Source organism: Crinia signifera, chromosome 3, assembly GCF_055691185.1.
Source record: "Crinia signifera chromosome 3, ASM5569118v1, whole genome shotgun sequence".
NCBI classification, from domain to species: Eukaryota; Metazoa; Chordata; class Amphibia; order Anura; family Myobatrachidae; genus Crinia; species Crinia signifera.
Window position 1 is genome coordinate 72,916,805 of NC_139219.1, and position 23,057 is coordinate 72,939,861.

The following is a 23,057-nucleotide window of genomic DNA, read 5'->3' on the forward strand; positions in this document are numbered from 1 at the left end:
TGAGTGGTATGATTATTTGTCTCACAAGCAGAAAATTTAACATTTTGCAAATTGCTAAATTTTCCATTTTTTTATGACATTTTGGTATTTTTCACAAAAAAACACAGACTGTATCGACCCAAATTTACCACTAACTTGAAGTACAATGTGTCACGAGAAAACAATCTCAAAATCACTGGGATAAGTAAAAGCAAAAAAAAGTTATCCCCACTTAAGTGATACATGTCAGATTTGAAAAAAAGGGCTCTGTCAGGAAGGCAAAAACATGCTGCGTCAGGAAGGGGTTAAAATAGTGCTCTACTGAGCATCAATATTGTGAATTAATTTAATGCAGTATGGGATTATAAATATGTTTTTAGACAGATAAACAGGGATTAGATTATATCTATTACATAGGCACAAAACCATTATTGTTAATTTAAGCTTTGATACAAAACTTGTATGTTTCTCACTATAAAAAGCTGCATGTGATGACTTGTATGACAAGGTATTTAGCCATTTGGACTTATATGTATTTTAATAATTGTTTGTGATATTATAAAATTCTAATAAAATATTATTAAAGAACTCTTCTGTCATTGTAAAATGTATAACAATTTCCATAGAGCAGTGGTTCTTGTCTCCAGTTCTCAATTATCTTCACCAGGCCATGTTTTGTGGATTTCTTTTTAACAAACACAAGGAAGTTAATCTATTTGGCTGGATCATTGATTATCTTACCCGCTTCTGCAGAATTAAATCCTCATAACACAGGGCTGGGCAACACCGGCCCTCCAGATGTTGATGAACTACACATCCCAGCATGCCTTGCATCAGTTTCAGCATGGCCACATAGCAAAACTAATGCAAAGCATCCTGGGATGTGTATTTCATCAACATCTGGAGGGCCGGTGTTGCCCAGCCCTGTCATAACATGACCCGTTGGGAGTAATGAGGGCTAATTTAATTACAACTGCTCTATATGCACAGTGATTGCACTGACTCTATAGATTAAGATAAAGCTGCATTAATTCCACTCAAAAACCATTGAACTTTTTGTCCGTTTCAAAATGGCTGCAAGACTGGGTGGTAGTATGCATTTAAACTACCAAACATGAAGTAAATTGACAAAATAAACCAAAGTTTCAAAGCGTGTACTCAACATGACCTTGAAGTTTACAGAGAAAATCCAATCTCATTTAACATCTGAACAGATGTGCAACAGGTGCAATGTATGTGATATAACAAACAGAATCGCTTATAGTAACATATGTTTTTTCTATTACATTTCACAAGTGCCGGTCTATAAAATACTTGTAATTTGTCAAACTCTGCAGGACCTGCACAGGTGCAGCATCATCTATTTAATAGATAATCTCATTAACTGGATAGAATCTTGAAAGCAGCTGACTCCGCATCTGATCATTTCATTAGGTATAAGGGTTATGTATGATATGCATACATTTTCACATAACCTTTTACTGTTATAGAAAATGTATATTTTATAACACACTTTGGTACGGAACACGTATGAATGCACAAGATCCACCGATCCTTTTTGGGTGAATACTAAATAATACCAATAATGTTGAGTTTAATTTGGGATTATGAAATATTGATTGATTGGAAATGTATAACCAGACCCCCCCATGCCATATAGTGATACCTGATATCTTATTTTGGTTTTGTATATATACTTTGTAATGCATGCATGTATTTTGGGAAGTACGGATGGTGTAATGGTTAGCATTACTGCCTCACAGCACTGAGGTCATGGGTTCGATCCCCACCATGGCCCTAACTGTGCAGAGTTTGTATATTCTCCCCGTACCTGCGCAGGCTTCCTCTGGGCACTCCGGTTTCACCCCACAATCCAAAAATATACAGGTAGGCTAATTGGCTCCCAACAAAATTAACCCTAAAATGAATGTGTGTGCGTGTGCATGTGGTAGGGAATATAGATTGTAAGCTCCACTGGGGCAGGGACTGATGTGATTGTTCAAATATTCTCTGTAAAGCGCTGAGGAATATGTGTGCGTTATATAAGAAACTGTTAATAAATAATATATAAATGTATAAGGAAACTGTAATAAATTTTTCTAATATGCGGAAAAAAAAATGTATATGCATAACAAAACAACTATGAGGAAGGATTAAAGCCACAGAAAAGTTATAAGTGGCATTCAAAGACATTGTTTATTCCCCTTTCAGACATACTACCTGGGATTCACGCCCGGGTTCGATCCCAGGATTTTATTGACCTGGGTCGATTGCAGGTGCTTAGGAATATGCTAGGTTGATGCATGTTCATGTGAATAAACCGGGGATTTTCTAGTATGTCTGAAAGGGGTACAACTAACTGGACTGTAATTCGCAAATAGGCAGTTTTCTATTCTCCGAGTAAACTATGAATGCGCTTGTATTTGGCTGCTCTGTTACATACAGTTTCCCTTTTTTGCAGCTGGCAATGTTTCTTTCAAATCATAATCTATTCTCAGCTATGTTGTCTTACTTGCCACTAGCCCATCTTGCCCACATTCTATTACATTCAAAAATGTTTAGTACGTCAAGGTAAGCACTTAAATGCAGTTATCAATGCCCAAATCTTCACTCCTCCACCGCCATTGAAATGATAACAGCTCCCTGGGTAATAGCTCTAGGAACCTCCCAGTGAGCGACTGAATTGTAAACAATAATTAGTGCGGATTGGCTTATATTTTAATGAACTATGGCTTGAAAAAAGCAGTCCTAAATTTTCTTTTTGCTAAGTTATATTCTTCTTGATGATTTGGCTCACCTAGTGCATTTTTGTAATGGAAGATAAGTATACATTTTGTAGAGTAATATTATCTTACAAAAGGTGGCCATACATCAGAAAGACACTGCACCCAATCATACCAATGGATTGTAAAATGGATTGTATGCAGATTGTGTGCACATCGTGTCTTGATGCCTTGAGAAAGCCATTTGGTGAAACGGTCGTTGGCGTGATACAGACCGCTGCTCGTGTGTCATATTGCTCTTGTTAAATTGATGCATAGATCATGTCATAGCGCAGTGTTACAATAGCATATGTAATTGAAATTGGATACTAGAGATCGGACGGACAGTGCAGGGAGAGTCCGGCATCAGCAGCCGGCTCATAGCCCGCAGCAGCCCGCTCCACAAGTGATTGAGAATCATTTTGTAATATAGAAGGGAGACTATACAAGTGCATTCAGGCTTAAAAGCCGGCTCGTCAATAGCCTGACCCTTACTACTATCATAACAGGAGATAGTCTGTTTAAATTTGCTTGGCACCTAAGAGTGACGGGCTATACAAGTGTGAAATGCACAGATTTAATAATACAGACAGCGCAAGTTAATAATAATGCATTATTGCTGAAGGGGATTGCTAAATACCATATAAGATAAACTGTCTGTTTAAAAAATAACAGAATATATTTCTCTGTCTGTAATAAAACAGCTAAACCGTTCTCTAATTATCCCAATTTTATTGGCAGGTGTGAACAAAGTATGATGACCGTATATTAAAATAAAAGTGACTGTGAATGGTCCTGGCCACACAAAAAAACATACTCTTAGAAAGATCTACAACAGTGTAACTGATACTAATACATTTATTAGCAAGAGTATCAAGTGCCTTTGATCATTTCTCAGACACTTGGCAACAATTAAAGGCTAGACCAGTAGTTCCCAAACTGTGTGCCTAGGCACCCAGGGGTGCCTCAGGACACTTACAGGGGTGCCTTGGGTTGGTGGACCAGGATCAATTCATATTAGTTATGTGCAATGTAACAGGCAAAAGCAGTGATAGTGGCTGCCAATCATAACATATGTGGGCAAACAGAAGCAAATCCTGCCCCTCACCACATAACTGTGACATATAAACACAGTGTACTTACTTTTATATTTTTTCCTGAATTTCTCAAGAAGAAACATTTGACCTAGAGGTGCCTTGAAAACATTTTGATGCTCTAGGGTGCCGTGATTAAAAAAAGTTTGGGAACCCCTGGGCTAGACATAAAGCTTTTCACACCAGCCAGTAGTCCGGGAAGGATCCAGGAGCAATCCTGCTACCTAGCAGGGTTGGATTGCCGGCAAATTAGCCCGGGAATTTGTCCCGGGAACCTTTCACACCATCGCTAGTAACGGGGTGTTCCCGGACCCAAACCGGGAATTTATGCGCGTGTGAAAGGGGTATTAATGTGAAAGGGGTATTAATAAGAAGCAGCAGCTAAGTGTTACAATGGTAAACAAAGTTCTAAAAAAGTGTAATGAAAATAGCTGACTGGACATGACTATTGAAGATGTACAGTAACAAAACTGAAATTGGAAAACACTGGTATACACAAAGTAAATGGCAGGATGTCTTGCAAAATTCTAAGAATAGATATTTTTTCTGGGGAAAACACTATTTCTCAGCATCTATACATGAGAGTCACACTGAAACAATAAAAAGGGAAGATAACAGTTATATGGAATATTCAGTTCATTATTGTTTCTCTATTTCTTTAAAAAACATAATACCAAATTACAGTGGTGTACCTACGAGAGGGCAGCAGTGGCCCAGAGTTTACATGATATAACTTGGAGAAATGGTGCAATATCATCAAGTGGAAGGAGGCAAATATACACAAATTCATACACCAAATTCCCAGGTTCTGCGCTACAATTATACAAATATATCAAATATGCAGAAGCTTACGTGAGATACAATAAATAATATTATATTGTTTGGCTTCTCTTGGATCTCTATCAGTAAAGGAATTAAACAAATACAGTATGTATCGGTAAACTCATCCAAGTTTAAACTGTTCACCTTTCACTTAAAGTAAACCAATTGTATATAATGATCTGGAAAGTGGTATGTCCTTAAACAGTAAAAAAAAAAAAAAGTAAATTCAATGAAATGCAGAGAGGACATACAGATGGGTCCTCCATTATCTGTACTGCCAACTGAACATCACCGCAATCATTTGCACAATCAACTAACTGTGGAGAAAAGCCCCTTCACTGAACATCAATTACACAAGGTAGGTAGATCTTCACACCAAAAAAAAAAAAAGACATCCAAGAATGGCAAATATCCAACTGTCAAATATATAAAAATTCTTTCATTTTATTTTAAAGCTTTTTTAAAAATAATATAAATTTTCTTATAAGGAGGACATTTTCTCCATACTGGGGATAAGATATATGTCGTTCCCTAATACAGATGTATGCTCCTGGCAGTGGCTATCGTCCTACAGTGCTGGTAGAAACCTGTCCCTTTACCCAATGCAATTTTCTTACACAGACTGCATCAGGAGTGAATGAATACAAAAATACATAAACACGACTTATATTCATGATAATGATGGACCCACAAGAAGTCCAAATAGTTTACATCAATAGCACTTCCCAAAAGTAGTAGTGGTCTTTCCTTGAAGTGAGACTTTTCCAACACACATGTAGTCTCCCAATGTCTACCACTGCCTCCCTGTTTCTACACTGGTGTTTGCATACTAGCGATGCAGGCAGCTGTGGCGGCTTCCTGCAGTGATTCCCACCAACTCCAGTGTATGGGCGCAGCCAGTGTCAGGTAGAAAGATGGGTGAGCAAACGTTTGCGCTTGAAAGCAGCTTAAATTAAGGTGATGGGAAAGGGGGAGTTACACCGGCCCCCCAAAAATGAGTGCAAAGAGGAAAGATTCCCACACCAGTAATAAAAGCGCTATAGGTAATTATTAATACTCTCCTAATTTTTCGTTTGTTATGTAGTTCTCCTCCGTAGTCTCTTCTTATTGGGAGACTAATATGTGGGGAGAAAAACAACAGAGGTGCAGCAGACCTCGTATAATACTGTTTAGACGATGTTTCTTTGATGGACTACGAGAGAACCATCAGACATAAAACCAGTAAATGAATTCGGGGATCCCCCCTTACAGGTTACTCACAATAATGTCGTGAGAATCTGGCGTATCATAGAAGGTATATATGCAGTATTCGTTCCCAAATCATCAGGTGACACAATCGCGAAGATAAATGAATGACTTTATTTTAGTGTCTTATACAATATGGATAAAAAAGGAAAGTGAGTTACTCATCTTGAGGTTTCTGGGAGTCCAGCGGCTGTATAGATGGAAAATACAGGAAAAACGGGGCCCCGTTCGTGTACAACTGTACCTCCCTCCTCCAACAAGGTAAGGGTCCTCACTTCCTGGTAGTCAGTGCCTACGCGTTTCGATCATTGGTTGATCTTTCTCAAGGCAATAACTGACTATGTGGTTAAAAGGGTTTATATACCCCTCTTCTAATGGATATTTCCATCTGGTGTGTAAGAGTCCTGTGGTGTGTATAACATAAACAGTGTCCATAGACTGCATAACAGGGTCCATTGTCTATACATATTACTGGGCAGCGTTCCGTTTATCAACTTCCGGTCAGCGGCCATATTGCTTCCGCCGGAAGTGATGAAATTGTGTCTCATGTAATGGCTTCCCCGGCATCTGATCCTCCGGCGGCCATCTTGGTACACCCGGCGGTGATTGAGCTTCACGTAGCTGTTGTTCTGGCTTTAGTTCTCCGGCGGTGGCCATCTTGGTACACCCGGCGGTGATTGTGCTTCATGTTGCTGTTATTCTGGCTTTAGTTTTCCGGCGGCCATATTGGTACACCTTTGAATTCATCCTCCGTTTTTCGTGTGTGTTTTTGTGTATTATCTTATTCTCCACAGTACATCCTTATTCTTAATAGTGCCTCCTTGTATGTACAACATACAAGGAGGCACTATTAAGAATAAGGATGTACTGTGGAGAATAAGATAATACACAAAAACACACACGAAAAACGGAGGATGAATTCAAAGGTGTACCAATATGGCCGCCGGAAAACTAAAGCCAGAATAACAGCAACATGAAGCACAATCACCGCCGGGTGTACCAAGATGGCCACCGCCGGAGAACTAAAGCCAGAACAACAGCTACGTGAAGCTCAATCACCGCCGGGTGTACCAAGATAGCCGCAGCCAGTGTCAGCTGACCGCCGTCCCACCAATGCATTGTGTCTCCTGAAATTCCTGGTTAATCCACAGATAACAGTCCCTATATAAATACCGTTACGTAGTTTACGTAAGTTATGTAGTTTACGTAGCTAGAATAGTGGTGTATTGGTATTCTCAATACACCACTACACAAACTACGTAATGGGCGCCCTGCTAATACACAAATACCCCCCTTTCATATCGCAACTAATTACCGGGTACAAGCCGGTTTGATTTTTTGTAATGTGAAAGGGGTTATTGTGTCCCGTAAACGGGTAGCAACACAGCAATACGAACCAGTAAAAAAAGCAGAGTTCTTACCGGTTCATTGCCGTGTTGCTTGGTGGTGTGAATGGGTTAAACGGGTCGAGCGATGCAGCTATGACTATGACAGGGGATCCATGCAGCTATGACTATGGACACAAGTCACAACTATTTGCAAACACAAAATGCTCACTGGCCTACCGAGAGCTGGGCTTCTGAGACCCCAGAAGTCATCACAGGTTTGTTTTTGTTAAGTTGGTCGTGATCTACTAACTATATTTTAAAGATGATAAAGTGGTCGTAAAACGAGTGGCCGGTGATTCACCGCCACTTATAGGTTCAGCCTGGGCTATCCTATAAGCCCCGATGCTGGCATACTTTTCCTCGATAACTGCTGTTATCCGGGATTATGCTTCGTGTGCCTCAGCAGAATCTACGATAATCAGACGTCGGGACCTGCAACAACGCAAAAACCGGACACTAATAGGAACCCGTGATAATGACCATCGATCATTGATAGCGATATCCGCCTATTTTAGCAGCCAAAGTGCCTTCGGGACAATAGGATATCCCCATTAGGACTCCTATATGCAGGCACTACAGGCAGTGTTGCAGGCTAATGCATTTTGCTTCTGATACTGGGGCAGATGTATTAAGCCTGGAGAAGAGATAAACTGGAGATAAAGTGGAGATAACTTGGAAGAGTTAATGCACCAGCCAATCAGCTGTGTTTGAAATATGACAGTTGGGATCTGATTGGCTGGTGCGTTATCTCCTTCCAATTTATCTCCAGTTTATCTCTTCACCAGGCTTAATACATCTGCCCCACTGTATGCTATCTATGCATCTTCTTTTGTACCTATACTTACACTCGTTTTTGTAATGAAAAGGTCTCATTTACCAGAACATATTTTTTTCTCCAATCTAAAAGAAAAAAGTTAACCTAAAACAAAGCTGTATATCCTTTTGTACTAAAGCAATGAAGATTATATAAGGTTTTAAAGAGCAGCTCTGGGTGTCCTACAATCAGAATAATATATAGAAATTGAAGGCACTATGGGGGGTATGAACATCCTACAAAGAAAATGAATCATTTCTTGTAAACTTTGTGTATGACTGATACTTAGATAATGTATTTTTGTTCTATCACTCGCTCTTAAGCTTTCATGTGAGAAAACCACCTTGGTATCCCCAGTATCACTATCTGATAAGACATCTTGTAGGCCCCCTCCACCCACGTACTGGGGATAGACTTCCTGACACGTAGGTGTATTTTAAAAAAAAAAGTGCGGTATATTCTACCTTTTAATGTGGAACATTTACTGCAGCTTTGCTGTCACTGCATATATCAAGCCAAAAAAACAATTTGCCTCCAGCCAGTCAATGCTCCTGTACTAACAGAAAAGCAGAGCTGAACAGACATTTTGTTCTGCTTTTGTAGTCAAGATTATTTTCTATACCAATTTTTGATGTCACGAATTCACAAACCATGTTGCCAGTAAACTAATTTAATTAACATCATCATTAAATTCTGAGCCAATTATAGAATCAAGGATAGGGGGACTGTAGTAAAGGACAGTTAGGCCCTGTAAAGCATGCACTATCATCCAATTGGTTAAACCTAATACCACTTTATAAATCCACATTAAATCTCCAGAGAAGTTAGGTTTAGCGCATTGGGGCTGATGTGCAGTTGGATGCGTATGTTTAAAAAACCAACAAACAATTATTATAATTGAAAAGAAACAAAAATGTCATATGTGCCACATCTAGTCACATGTACTTAAGGCCCCCATACACTGCTGGGATTTGGTCTGATTTGACCCTATTCAGACGGATCGGCCCGATAAATCCGACCAAATCGCATATGTTTGACATCCCATCTGACCCAATGCGTGGTCCCGTGTGCATCGAGTCCAACCCTAGAGATTGAACTTTCTGCACATAGGATTTATCAGATCGGACCCATCAGTGGCACATCACGGGTGCTTTTTAGCACCCACGATGTATTGGGTCCAAATCTATAGGTGTGTGCCAGCGGCGATGCACCAATCAGCTGCTGAGGTCCGGACAGCAGGGCGGGTGGCAGCTGCTGAGCTCCGGGCAGTGAGGCAGACATCGGCCAGCAGAGGTCCAGCCGATGCAGTGGGCGGCAGAGGTCAGGTTAGCAGGACGGGCAGCAGTCATTGAGTGGCAGGGCGGGCACCAGAAAAATGTAAAAATCCTGTCAAAAGACAGGCCGGCCGCTGATTGGCTGAGAGAGCTCTCTCAGCCAATCAGCGGCAGCCAATCAGCGGCTGGCCAGTCTTTTGTCAGTTTTTTTTTTTTTAATTCTCCTGCTCCCGCCACTGCTACAGCTTCCGGGGAGTCACATGCAATTTATCACATGTAAAAATAGCACATTAAGTGCCACATCGTAAGTGAGCCCTCCCAGCCGGCCGCTGATTGGCTGAGAGAGCTCTCTCAGCCAATCAGCGGCAGCCAATCAGCGGCTGGCCAGTCTTTTGTCAGTTTTTTTTTTTTTAATTCTCCTGCTCCCGCCGCTGCTACAGCTTCCGGGGAGTCACATGCAATTTATCACATGTAAAAATAGCACATTAAGTGCCACATCGTAAGTGAGCCCTCCCAGGGAAATCAAGGCGGAGCTCAAGGGGAATTCTGTCAAGCATGTCCTTAGGACAAGTAGGACTAATGTATGGGGGGACCTTTACACTCAGATACAAGTACTGGTCATTTATAATAAAAAAAGCTTAACATATGTTTGACAGCAAAAAGTGTAATTGGTATAAGATTTAAATAATAAATACCCCCCCCCCCAAAAAAAAACAGCGACAAGCTTTAGAGGTGGATTCCCAATGTCTGAAGTGGATAGCTAGCACTGGCAAGCATCATCACTAACACCAGCCTGTGTTTTCACCAGCACACAATTAGTGGCTACTGACAGGCACATATTCATCTCCATGGTTACAGTATGTGCCACAGATCACAATTTCAAGAACATGTAACTATATTCTGTTAGCAGCATACACCTTTCCCTCCCTGGTTCCAACACACCAAGGAGTTGTATAATGTACGCATATCAAATCTACATACACACACAGGCATAATAGTACATTTACTAAGATGGGAGTTCTATTGAAGGGGAGATGTTGCCCATAGCAACTAATCAAATTCTATCTACTGTCTTCTAGAAGGTGCTAAATAGATAAGAGGAAGGAATCTGATTGGTTGCTATAAGCAATATCCCATCTTCAACAGAACGCCTATTTTTGTAAATTTACCCCATACTCTTTCTGTGGGTACTGTATGTGAAATACCAATTAGTGAGGAATACAATAAGCAAAGAAGTTTGAATCATCTCATGACATAATGGGGGCAATTTCCTAAGATGGGAGTTCTATTTCACATGGGATGTTGCTATGGGCACCCTCTAGAAAATAATAGACGGGTTCTGATTGGTTGCCCATAGCAACATCCCATGTGAAATAGATATTAGGAAATTCCCCCAATATGTCTAATTATTACAATTACTTTTAAATGTATTAATGTTAACAATGAGGTTTACAGTGATGTAAATATTATAAAACAAAACTTACAGAAATACAAATGTCGCAATGACACAACCACATGCCTCAGTACAGTGCTTTGATCTATGCCCAATGACCAGACGATGTGTACATACTTTGAACATTACTGGACTATTTGCGGACTTGCAGACTGGGACGAATTTTGTGATAGCAGGGGAACAATGCAATCTAGCCTGCTGATAACGCTGCACATACCAAGGTGATTACCGATCACAACAGACTTTCCAGCCATAAATTGGAACATTTTCTAGCAGAAGCGTCATTTGGACAGGAGAGTCTAAAGGCCCCCATACACTACGCCGACTTGTCCTAAGGACAAGTCTGCCTAATGTCGGCCCCGACTTCCCCTGAGCTCCCCCGGCAGCTCCTGATATGATCTGCCACTTGATGTGCCATTTTTTCTATGTGATAAATCGGATGGATTTATCACATGTAATCCGGGGGAGCTATGGGAGAGCAGGGTCTGGGGGGAGCTTGGAGAGTCCGTCTGGGGGAGCGGGGACCAGAGACCGGAGAGCAGGGTCCGGTCCACGTGTGATGCAGAGGGGGTAGTCAGCTAGCGGCAGGAGAGGTGGCGGGGAGCGGGGTGCGGTCCAGCCGCAGGAGGGGTAGTGAGCTAGCTGGTGGACTGGGGACTAGGTAGCGGCAGGCAGGGAGCACGGAGCGCACGGCGCATAACAGAGTCTGGGTAGCGGCGAGCGGGAGAATAGGAAACATCCTATTCAAAAGACTGGGCGGGCAGGGCGGTTGCTGATTGGCTGAGCTCTCAGCCAATCAGCGGCCGCACCGTCTTTTGAATAGGATGTTTTCTATTCTCCCAATCGTCGCTACCCGGACTCTGTTATGCGCCGTGCGCTCCGTGCTCCCTGCCTGCCGCTACCTAGTCTCCAGTCCACCCGCTAGCCCACTACCCTTCCTGCAGCTGGACCGAACCCCGCTCCCCGCCACCTCTCCTGCCGCTAGCTGACTACCCCCCTCTGCATCACACATGGACCGGACCCTGTTGGACCGGACCCTCCCCCAGACCAGCTCAATGCCGGCTGCACATAAGATTTATCTTATGTGCAGACCGTCCGACATCCAGATCTGATCCGATGCGCATGGGACCGCGTATCGGATCAGATTGGATGTCATACCCTACGCAATTTGGGCAATTTCACCCAATTTCTCAGCCCGATCCTCCAGAATCGGGTGAAATCGGGCCCAAATCGCGTAGTGTATGGGGGCCTTAAAGGTGCGTATACACTAGACCAGTGGTTTCCAAATGTCTTTAAATCACAGCACCCTAGAGTATCAGTATTATTTACGCGGCACCCCTAGGCCAAAAGTTTCTCATTGAGAAATTGAAAAGTTGAATAAATGAATTAAGGGTACTTATGTAGTAACTGGGCTGCCGATTTCTAAATCGGGTCGGATCGGGAGATCGCATCGCATCGCATGCGACCATGCGATTCGATGCGATGCGATGCGATGCGATGACCCGATTTTTCCATAGGAATCAATGTTAAAATGGACTGAGTCCATTTTAACATGGAATTCAATGGGAAAAATGGGTCCTTTTCATACCCCTACTATCCAAGTGGGCATGGAGTTGGATATAAACCTGTGGCGAGCGTAGCGAGCCACCGAGCCCGAAGCGTGGCGAGCGAAGCGAGCCCCGCGAGGGGACGAATACCGTCCCCTCGCGGGGCTCGCTTCGCTCGCCACGCTTCGGGCTCGGTGGCTCGCTACGCTCGCCACAGGTTTATATCCAACTCCATGCCCACTTGGATAGTAGGGGTATGAAAAGGACCCATTTTTCCATAGGAATCATTTTAACATTGATTCCTATGGAAAAATCGGGTCATCGCATCCGATATCGGATGCGATATCGGATGCGATATCGGATGCGATGCGATGCGATATCGCATCGCATCGCATCTGATTGTATGCCTTAACTTAAGGCATACAATCAAAAAATCGGCAGCCCAGTTACTACATAAGTACCGAATTAAGTAAATTGTGTTTATACGTCATCCTTAAGGTCAGATATGTGGTGAGACGTCAGCTGTATGCCCAGAGCAGACATCTTCTTGGGGACGCCCATAAATGGACGTTCCCCTGCTCCGGCTTGGTGACCACCCCACCTACATATGTACAGATGGAGCCGCCGTCATTATTGCAAAGGCTGGCAATAGAATCACCAGCCCTCGCCAGCCACCAAGGCCTGCCATCCATCGGAAGGGGGTGCGTGCATCCCCTTTCGACGGAGCTTACTGCTGCCTCGCCAGGGAAGCAGGGGTTGCTGCAGAAGGCAGCTGCTGCAGCTTGAGTGGTGAGTAGTTGTTTAACCCACTCAAGGGAGTAAACAAAATAAAGAGTGGCACTGTTTTTATAAAGTCTTCCACGCAAATGAGCCCATACTGTTCCGTCTAAATAATTGCACAATTTAGTGGACATCCAGTTTCCCATAATCATAGCTTGTGGGTAATTGATTTGCTAGGGGCTATCCAATTAGCCTAGACCAGGGGATGACAATAAGCGGCCCTCCAGCTGTTGATAAACTACAACACATCCCAACATGCTTTGCATCCGTTTCAGCATGGCCAAATAGTAAAACTAAAGCAACACATGCTGGGATGTGTAGTTCATCAACAGCTGGAGGGCCGCTTATTGCCCACCACTGGCCTAGACTCTCTGATTCCCATACAGACTCTATGATTCAGCATGTTGCACTTCCCACAATTCCGAATCATAAAGGTCCACTAGGATTGGGGTCTAGGAGAACTTTAATGGCATAAATCCTGCTTTGTGATGAAAGCATTAGCTAGAGACCCATTGCGTTACCTCTACTATTTGTGCAGATGTCTATTGTGATATCACACATTTTCTCAGGAATTCACCCTTTTTGAATTGCTTATATTTGGTAGACTAAAGGCCATTTTGGACTATTTTCTAAGCGATCTGTCTATACCTTTAACATCCCAGTGTAAGGAACCTGGTTTAAATTAGTTTACAGGATAAACTGGAGCTCGCCTATGGGGCCTGATTCTGGTTCACTCGCAAAAGCAAATTCTATCTCTAGTGGACAAAACCATGTGAACTGCAGGTGGGGCAGATGTAACATGTGCACAGAGAGTTAGATTTGGGTGGGGTTTGTACTTCAAACTGTTATCTATATTGCAGTGTAAAAATAAAGCAGCCAGTAGTTACCCTGCACACAAACAAAATAACAACCAAATCTAACTCTCTCTGTACATGTTACATCTGCCCCACCTGTTGTCCATTAGAGAATTTGCTTTTGTGAGTGAATCAAAATCAGGCCCATTGTGTTACATCACACTCAATGCATTTTCTCATTAGTGCAGATCCCTTTTTACTTTGAAGGTCCTCAGAATATGCTTTCTTGCTGTGATTCTCCAATGGGGATTTCAAAAATCACAGAGTCTGGTGACATAGCATGGCAGTATGGGCCAGACATGTGTGAAGGACTGCGTGCAAACCTCCCCGACATGAAAGGAATCTTCTCATCTGGGTAATTGTAGAGTATCTAACCAATACAAGTTATACACATGGATATCTACTATTTAAATTTACCATTCTGGTCTATTTAAGGTGTATACACACTGAGCAATTTCCACCTGTCTAAGTGATTTTCCCTGTGGTGGACGGCTTTCCATAGCAGGACGCTATGGAAAGCCATCCACCCTAACTCTCATCTGCTGTTAATACCAGCAGATGAGCGGCTGCGGCAGGCAGCGAAGCCCGCATCAGCACTCACCACTCATCGCTGGGCCGTACACACTGGGCAGCTATTGAGCTGTGAGCACTTTAAATGGCAAAACTGGGGGGTAGGACGGCTTTGGATAGCGCAATGCTATGCAAAGCCGTCCTCAAAGCCTCTCATCTGCTGGTATAACCAGCAGATGAACAGCTTTCCCGGCAATGATGCGAGAGCGCGCAGCAGCGCTTACCGCCGGGCCATACAAACTGGGCGGCTTTGAGCTAAAAGCTGCTTAAACCTGCTGTTTTGAGCGACTTTCAGCTCAAAGTCTCCCAGTGTGTATGGGCCTTAAGTCTCATCATATAAGCAAAAGCTTGTAAAAGTTGTCTGTATCCTGTAAGGGCAGCATACATTTAGGAAAGGATTTAACACATACGGTAAACGCCATAAACTACATGCACATGTCCCATTAAATAATGTATTAAAATAAAGGAGGACTCCTTACCTGTGGCTATACAGAATGGCAATGGTCAATCCGAGCTAGAAAAACGAGAGAGCGCTATTAATACATTTCGATTAGAATAAACAAAAACCTAAAAAGACAAGAAATGACAAAGACCAGCTGTGACATAAGACAATTATGGTAAATGAGCAAAGAAAACCACAAATTGGTTCCAGGGCTTACAATAAAAACAAAAAACAAGGAGGCTGTCATTTTAGCAGATGTGGATTATTCATTGGCAGTGTTTAGGCAAAAAGGGCTAATTTACTAACATAGCATTTCTTTGCAGGACTTGCAATAAACAACATATACATTTACTTTCACTGCCTAATGAGCAAGTGACAGATCAAGAGCTAACTGCTGATTTGCTGTTAGTTTAGGGGCAAATGAGGAACACAAATGCAATTGTAAAATTATTAGTTTTATGTACATTAAAAACACACACTGTAATATAGCTAGATTATGTGACACCCCACACTGAGGGCTGCCTCTTCCAATTTGGGCAGCTGGTGACCAATGCACGATTAACGGGTAGTGTTTCCTGATCTGTCTCTACATGTGCAGCACATGAAGGCATCACCCGTTGTGCCAGATTGTTCCGCTCCTTAAGACCATGCAACATGTGAGTTTTCTTGCTGCCAGTAGCTACACAATTGAGAAAAACCCGTCCAAATTCTAAGTGCACATCTTACAGAAAAAACCAACATTGTAGCCCATTCAACCCAGCAAGCCAAAAGGCTTCACATTGTACTGGCAGTAGAGGAATAGCCTGCACAGATTACTAAACCGAATAATGATGTATTATTGTTAGTATAATGAATTGACCATGGGCTTGCCAAGTCAAACATTTCCCATAGCACTAAATGTACTTGCCATGAAGGCAGCCTCATCTGCAAAAGGGCCCTTAATGAAAGCGGTAAATTTGGTCACTGATGGTGATGTACCTGGGAATGACATTGAGTCATTACCACCTATCCCCATTTAATGCATGTTTTAGCCACATGAAAAGTGCACTGAAGACAGAAGAAATGGTTTCTTATGGGCATATTTGAAACAACGGGCTCTACAATTGTAATTAATCATGTAACATTCTGCGGGGGGTGCATTCATGGTGAGTGAGATCCGCATAAATCCTGCTAAATACCATGCCTACAGGAATTTGGGAACCCCTGTCCTATTTACAGTTGCACCTGGTGCTCCCTTGCCACTGACGAGCTGCTCGGCATCCTCGCAGGACGACCCCTGGCCTAACTCGCACTTACTTCCCGGCTCCAGTGCGCTCATGGCCGGGTGCCATTTTGGAGGCTCCATCCAGCGGCATGAGTCTCCAGTGTCTGCCCTGCTGTGCCCTTCGACTGACTGGCTGCTGGTGAGTGGTGGGCATCCATGCGGGATGGCTGGTGGGGCAACGGCGGGTCACCTTTCTTCATTATATGGTGTCTTCTTGTTTAATATTGAAGTCTGAATGGGAATCATAGTGGCAATGGATGACTAAGGGCCCGGATGACTACGGTAAATGCCATCCTGCCAGATGCACCCTCCCAAGCGAATCCCTGCACTTGATGCTTACAAATGCCCTTGCATGCGGCCACACAGAGGAGAAATCATTCGATGGCTGTTCACCATTGAATGATTTCTCCAGCCTTCAGTCAGGAAAGTGATTCTATACTTAACTTTCAGATGGCCGCATTTCCACCAAATCTGGGGCGGGGACGGATGTCTTGTGACGTCAGCCGCCCACCCCAAGGATGCATGGGCATGCCAGCGTTAACAGGGGCACACCCAGCCTATGGGTGTGCCCACCATAAAACGCTGGGCGGTCCCCTGCCTGCCCATCATGTTGCAAACGCCCAGTGAGTGTAGAACTCGCCAAAGGCATTCATTATCAGGTATGAAATGCCCCATAATTGATATCAATGTTTTACCCAGTTGTGGGAGAGGACATTGCTGCTACTGGTGAGGACAGTGCAGTACACCCCGCGACTGTGGTTCCCAAACTCTTTTGAATCACGGCACCCTAGGGTGTCAGGATTTTTTTCCTAGGACAAGATTTTCTTATTGAAAAATTCATAAAAAAATATAAAATTAAGTAATTTTAGTTTATATCTCACCTTTATGTTCTGTGGTGATTGACAGGATGCACAGGACTGTTCGTCCACAACTATTATAATTAGCAGCCTCAAGTACTGTCTTTATGGTTGAGTATTCTGTATCCGAATATCCAAAAAACAAAATATTCCAAAAACCGTGGTTTTTCAGAATATTTCGTTTTTTTTGTTTCTTTTTGTGTCCCCCCCCCCCCCCCCGACCCTTTTTTGGTACTTACCACATCCCCCCCAGCGTCCACGGCGGGCTTCAGGATCCTCTTCTGCAGCATCTACAGTACCAGGGGTGCATTGCACGAGTTGCCTGCAAACTCACGCAATGAACCCCTGGGACCGCTGAAGAAGATCCTGAAGTCCGCCTACTGTATGTTCAAAAAAATATATCCAAAAAACAGAAAAATCCCTTATCCGAAATGCTTGTGGTCCCGAGCATTTCGAATAAGGGATACTTAACCTGTAAAATAACCATAAAAAATTTTGAATTGGTCCTGGACCACCAACTGAAGCCACCCCTGTATCCTGAGGCACCCCAGAGTGCTACGGCACATAGTATCTTTATCGTAGGACAGTGGTTCCCAAACTGTGAATAACCAAGTGTCTCAGACAAGCTGCTTGAGACGAGTGGAAGTTTCTATATGGCTTTGCTGTTCATCGTCTAGGGCAGTGGTTCTCAAACTGTGGGTCCTGACCCCAAAGTGGATCCCGAACTTCCTCAGTATGGGGTCGGGAGTCCATGTTGCCGACCATCAAGCTGATCACTTTTTTAATCTCAGTCAGTGATTCAAGACTGCTCAAATGAGTCTGTGCCTCCATGTATGTGCTGTCTGCTGACTACACATGTGATGTGATGACCTTCTGCAGTAACTTGCTGGGGTCCTGTCATTATTTTTCTTGTCTGATGGGGTCCAACAGCAAAATAGTTTAAGGACCCCTGGTCTATGGCCACAAACAGTCATTACTCTGTGTCCGGCTACAGAGGCCTGAATTCAGCAGTACAGTATTGATGTACAGGAGGTTCAGACCAAACTCCATTTTTCCACCACCACTAAGTATTCCCCAGTGATGTAAATTTGATATAGGAGTATTTTCTAACCATTGAATGAAGAATGCTGCTTTGAACAGTGTAAGGCACATTTATAGAGGTGTTGTATGACAGTTTGACAGTAAATGATTCTTCCCTCCTTTTACTAAAGGATGAGTCACAATTACTGTTGGTTTATGTACGTATTATCCTTTATTGTCTTCCAAATTCAAAGTAGCACTACTGACGTCGTAAAATATATTATTAATGTCATATATGTGTATGTGTGCGGCTGTGCGGCACAGTTCTGAACATGTTATGCTGGTACCCATTTTTGTTTACTGTATGTTTACTGCTAGTACTTTCTTTGCTTCAGCGGGTTATATCTGTGCATGTTCTCACTAGGTTTGGCTTGTTAACATGTTCAAATTGTTTTCTATATCTAGTTCTGTCCATTGTGCGATTTAATGATCACGCTGTGCCACAATAATTCTTGTCAATAAAAACTGACTTAAATATACATTATTACTTTATCTAAAGCTCTGCAAAGTACAATCACATAATTGATGCTTTTCTACCAGTAAAGCGCTCTGATTTCTTAGCCATTATTTTATCAAATCAGGCAAATTGTGGTTATGATCAGCAGCCAAGATAGGTAGTGGTTTTACCTTTCACATCGATCAATAAAATTTGATTTGGTCCTGGCCTAACAACCCAGTGTGGAATTCGGTCAGTAAGTCAACACCCTATTTGCCGACGTGGTCAAAAGGCCGATATATGAAATAGTTGTTTTTTTTAACACTTTACCATCTGATGGTACAGTGTGTCGAGCGCAGCAGTAGTGGAGCGAGGCGGAATGGTACAGCGTGCCGGCTGCAGCAGTAGTGGAGCGAGGCAGCTTGCCCGAAGCATGGCAATCACACTAATGTGGGGTCTATGTGCTGAAATCAACACATTGATACCAAACCCCCCCCCCCCCCCCCCCCCAGGTCGACCCTTTATTGTTTTAATAGCAAAAGTATCCAATCAGACAGATATGTTGCAAAATATTTACTATTAACACTTCTACAGTGCATGTGTCAGGGGCAGAAGTACAGCATTGAAGAAAGATGAAGTGGAGTGACATACAGTAACAGCCAATCAGGTTCTAAAAGCCCCTTTACGGGCTATGTTTGAAAAAATGACAGGGCCAAAAGTACTTTATCTCTTTCTGCTTTATCAATATAATAGACTAGAGCTGGGTACACATTAGCAGATGTGTAAACAACACAATGATCATGCATATACACTGAACGATTTGAATTTGAATCGGCCAAATCATCCAATGTAATGTGTGCCCAACATTAGTACAACTGCACTTCCGTCTGCAATCCTGTAGTCCGCAACAGTCAGTAACTGATTTAAGAGGCCGAGATATAAGTTCAACAAACCAACACTCACTTAATGGGCCATCCAGTACTAGCAGTGCCTATCTGTCGTTGCCGACTGAGTATTCATTTTATTCATAATGCAGTGTGATTATTATTTGCGTTCAATTATGGATATTTTTTACTTTTCCCCATTTATTTAATTCACTTCTTTGTCTTTCTATCGTTTGTAAAAAAAAAAAATATATATATATATATATATATATATATATATATATATATATATATATATATATATATATAGTTTCTCAGGATTTACCAATTTGATGAGTTTGTAAATACCTTGTTGTAAATCACATTGTGCAATAGTAAATCTGCACATGAAATGCTGTGATTTCCTGTAAAAACAATAGAGTAGCATTTTATATGTAGCGACAGCCACATTCTCACTAGAATATAGGAATACCACATATCATTTTTGATTGTGTGTCGTATTCAATCAATTTTGCAAAAAAAGACACATTGTAATGTAAAAAGTTATGCACAAAGATGCTCAGTGCTACCGAATCACATAGTATGGGGAGACTAGAAGGGCTGTTTAATGTAACTGTAAAGGCCCCCATACACTAACTTGATTTGGGCCGATGTCACCTGTTCCCGACAGAATGAGACAAGAAATCGGCCCAAATCGAGTCAGTGTGATGTCCCCTTAGGTCCGATGCGTGGTCCCGTGTACATTGGACCACATACGACCCTGCCACCCGGGAAGGTCATGGGCGGCTCACAGGAGATCGGCTGGGTTTACACTGCTGCACGAAATCGCTGTAGTCTATGCCCAGCTGATCACAGACAGAGATATGAATGTCTGTGGAGCTTCTGCATGGCTGATACAAATTTAGCAACTGTTATGTGAATGTACATATAGTTTTGGGAAACAGAAAAATATATTTGAGGACATTGTAAGTGCTATACTGCGAAACTGAAAGACAGCAAGAAATACTCAACTAAACCAGCAGTAAATGTGACTGATTTCATTTTAATAATAATTTGATGACACAACCTGACTTACGACATCTATGGAAGGGCCTGATTCGGAGTAGAACGGATCTCTCTTTGCGGATGCACACACAGCTTTAGCATACAGCGCATGCACAAAAGCCGTGTAGCCAACCTTGCGTATGTCTCTTAGGTGTTGAATGCAATGTGCAGATGCAAATTGACACATTTTTATTTATGCCGTTGGGTAACTCGGCTGTGACAATGCAATCGCACAAAACCACCCTGAGTTGCCTCAAAAGCTCAGTGTTATTCTATTGCATCTTCCTTGCAGATTGTACAGATCACAGTTACAGCGGCCTACCTGAGATCAATAGGCTGCATGCTTGCACACTCACAAACCCAGCATTCACTGAATAAATATTCACATTAGCATAAGGTAGAATCTGGTTTTCAGAGCTGCCAGGAATTAGTTACTTTGCAGGAGGCACTGACTTTGATATGCACTTCAATATATTTGTCAGTGTGCTGGGGACCGAATACATTATTCTCTAGCTGGACTACATCCATTCTACATCTTGGAGGATTTCCGTGTCACCACTTACATCCTCCTAACCTCTCTCTCTTTATGCTGAATGCCAAGTGGCGTTCTGCAGCCTCACAAGACTCAGAAAAGGAAAATGAAGTGAGAAAAGCGCCAGGTGCTATGGATCCCCCAGAATACTAAGCCACAATTTGCCTAATACAATTACATTGTGTCTGAATAATAAATAAAAGACAATGGGCGGTATTCAATGAGGCTGATTCGCCAGGTTTTTATGGCGATTTTGTGCTGTAAGGCGAATTTCTGACTAAAACGGTGAATCACCCTATTCAATGACCAGATGGCGAATACATTTCAAGGTTTTTTTCGCCATGATTCACCGAGTAGCAATCGCTATCTTTTTATGGTGAAGTGGAAGGTGAACTTTTAAAATAAAGTGTTTTGTTTTTTACAATTGGTGTCAAAAAATCAGGAATTTTATTCTGAGGAGGGGCATGCTATTTTTATTCATGTGCTGTAAGCACATGAATATATATTTAATTTAAAAATATATATATATATATTTTTTTACACAGACCTGCCAGCAGGGGGCCAGAGCCGAGCCGCTCATTAGATATTCATATATTCACTTCACCCGATCATTACATATGCATGATCGGGTGTAGTGAATATACCCGGTCCTCTGCTGGCACCCCCGGGGGGCAGCCTGTGCTGCCTGGCACCCGGGGAGCCCACCTCCCCCCCACAAACGTTCTGGGGCAGGCAGGGAGACTTCCATCTCCCTGCCTGCCACCGGCCTCAGGCTCCCTGCGGCGTCCGCCGCAGGAGCTCAAATTCGCCGGTCAGGGGCAGCGAGCCCCTGACTCGTTGAATACCGGAGCCTCCGGAACGCGTTGGGCAGTGGCGAATGTGCAGCGAATCCTAAACAGGATTCGCTGCACGTCGCCAGTATTCACATTGAATACTGGCCAATGCCTGGCCCACTCCCATGCAGTAACATAGGCTGTGTTAAACCACTGGATTTCCTAAAAGGTAATGACAAAAAAAGCAAATGGAAGGAAAGTGATTTGGATTTAATGCCTTAGATTACTAAAAATAAATACCTTCATAGCACCTAGAGCCTGAAATGTCAGGGCTAGTCTTGTTGGCGTAAGGGCTGCCAGCATTGCATTAAACCGGGCACTCTTGTTTTCAATGGGTGAACTGTATTTTCCATCTGGAGAAACGGAGCCAAACCTAAGAAAGCAGAGAGAGGGAACAACGAAAATAAAATCATATTTAATGAAAGCAATAATTTGGGAAATACTGCAGTTCAGCTACATATATTTGCAGACTCCTGCAACGTGCACATATCTGTCAGTCCCCTTCCCATGTCCACAATTCACAGTACATTCACATTCTGTATCCATAACATGCAACTCCTCACATTGGCCTACTCATGATGTATCAAACCTTAGGGAGAGATAAAGCGTACAACTTGCCCATATCAACCAATCAGCTTTTTCTCTTTTTAAACCGTATTAGTTAAATGATAGATAAACGCTGAATAGTTTATTTGGGCAACTCTGTTGGTCTCTAATGCTTGATATATCTTCATCCATAATCTCTGATTTGAAGGATTTAAAACTTAATTCAGACTTGATCACAAAGCACAGATTCTGGTGAGGTGTGTTCAAACTAAAACTTGAATTGCAGTGTAAAAATAAAGCAGCCAGCATTTACCCTGCACAGAAACAGAATAGCTCACCCAAATCTAACTCTCTCTGCACAAGTTACATCTGCCCCACCTGCAGTGCACATGGTTTTGTTCATTTGAGAAAAAATGTGCTTTGCGATGAAGTCTGAATGGGGCCCTTACTCTCACTTTAAAATACTGAGGGGTGAATTTATGAAGCTTGGAGAAGTGTTATCTATCCCCATAAAGAACGTTATGAGCAAGGTGATAATGGTTCAGCCAATCAGCTAC

General features: G+C 42.6%; 1 protein-coding gene and 1 long non-coding RNA gene across 4 annotated transcripts in view; one reads left to right on the plus strand and one right to left on the minus strand.

The window, feature by feature from the left end:
* The window catches only part of ACOXL (acyl-CoA oxidase like), a 392,072-nt gene that overhangs the window by 244,017 nt on the left and 124,998 nt on the right, over positions 1-23,057 (minus strand). For all 3 annotated transcript variants that reach the window (XR_014471599.1, XM_083175998.1, XM_083175999.1), the window contains exons 9-10: positions 22,195-22,327; positions 15,062-15,096 (exon numbers count right to left, since the gene is read on the minus strand). Coding sequence is in view for 2 of the 3 variants with exons in the window: in XM_083175998.1 (XP_083032124.1) it covers positions 15,062-15,096; positions 22,195-22,327 (168 nt within the window). In the remaining variant the exon portion in view is untranslated. The remainder of the gene's footprint in view (positions 1-15,061; positions 15,097-22,194; positions 22,328-23,057) is intronic.
* The window catches only part of LOC146063546 (uncharacterized), an 80,122-nt gene that overhangs the window by 13,541 nt on the left and 43,524 nt on the right, over positions 1-23,057 (plus strand). The gene's annotated exons all lie outside the window — the stretch shown is intronic.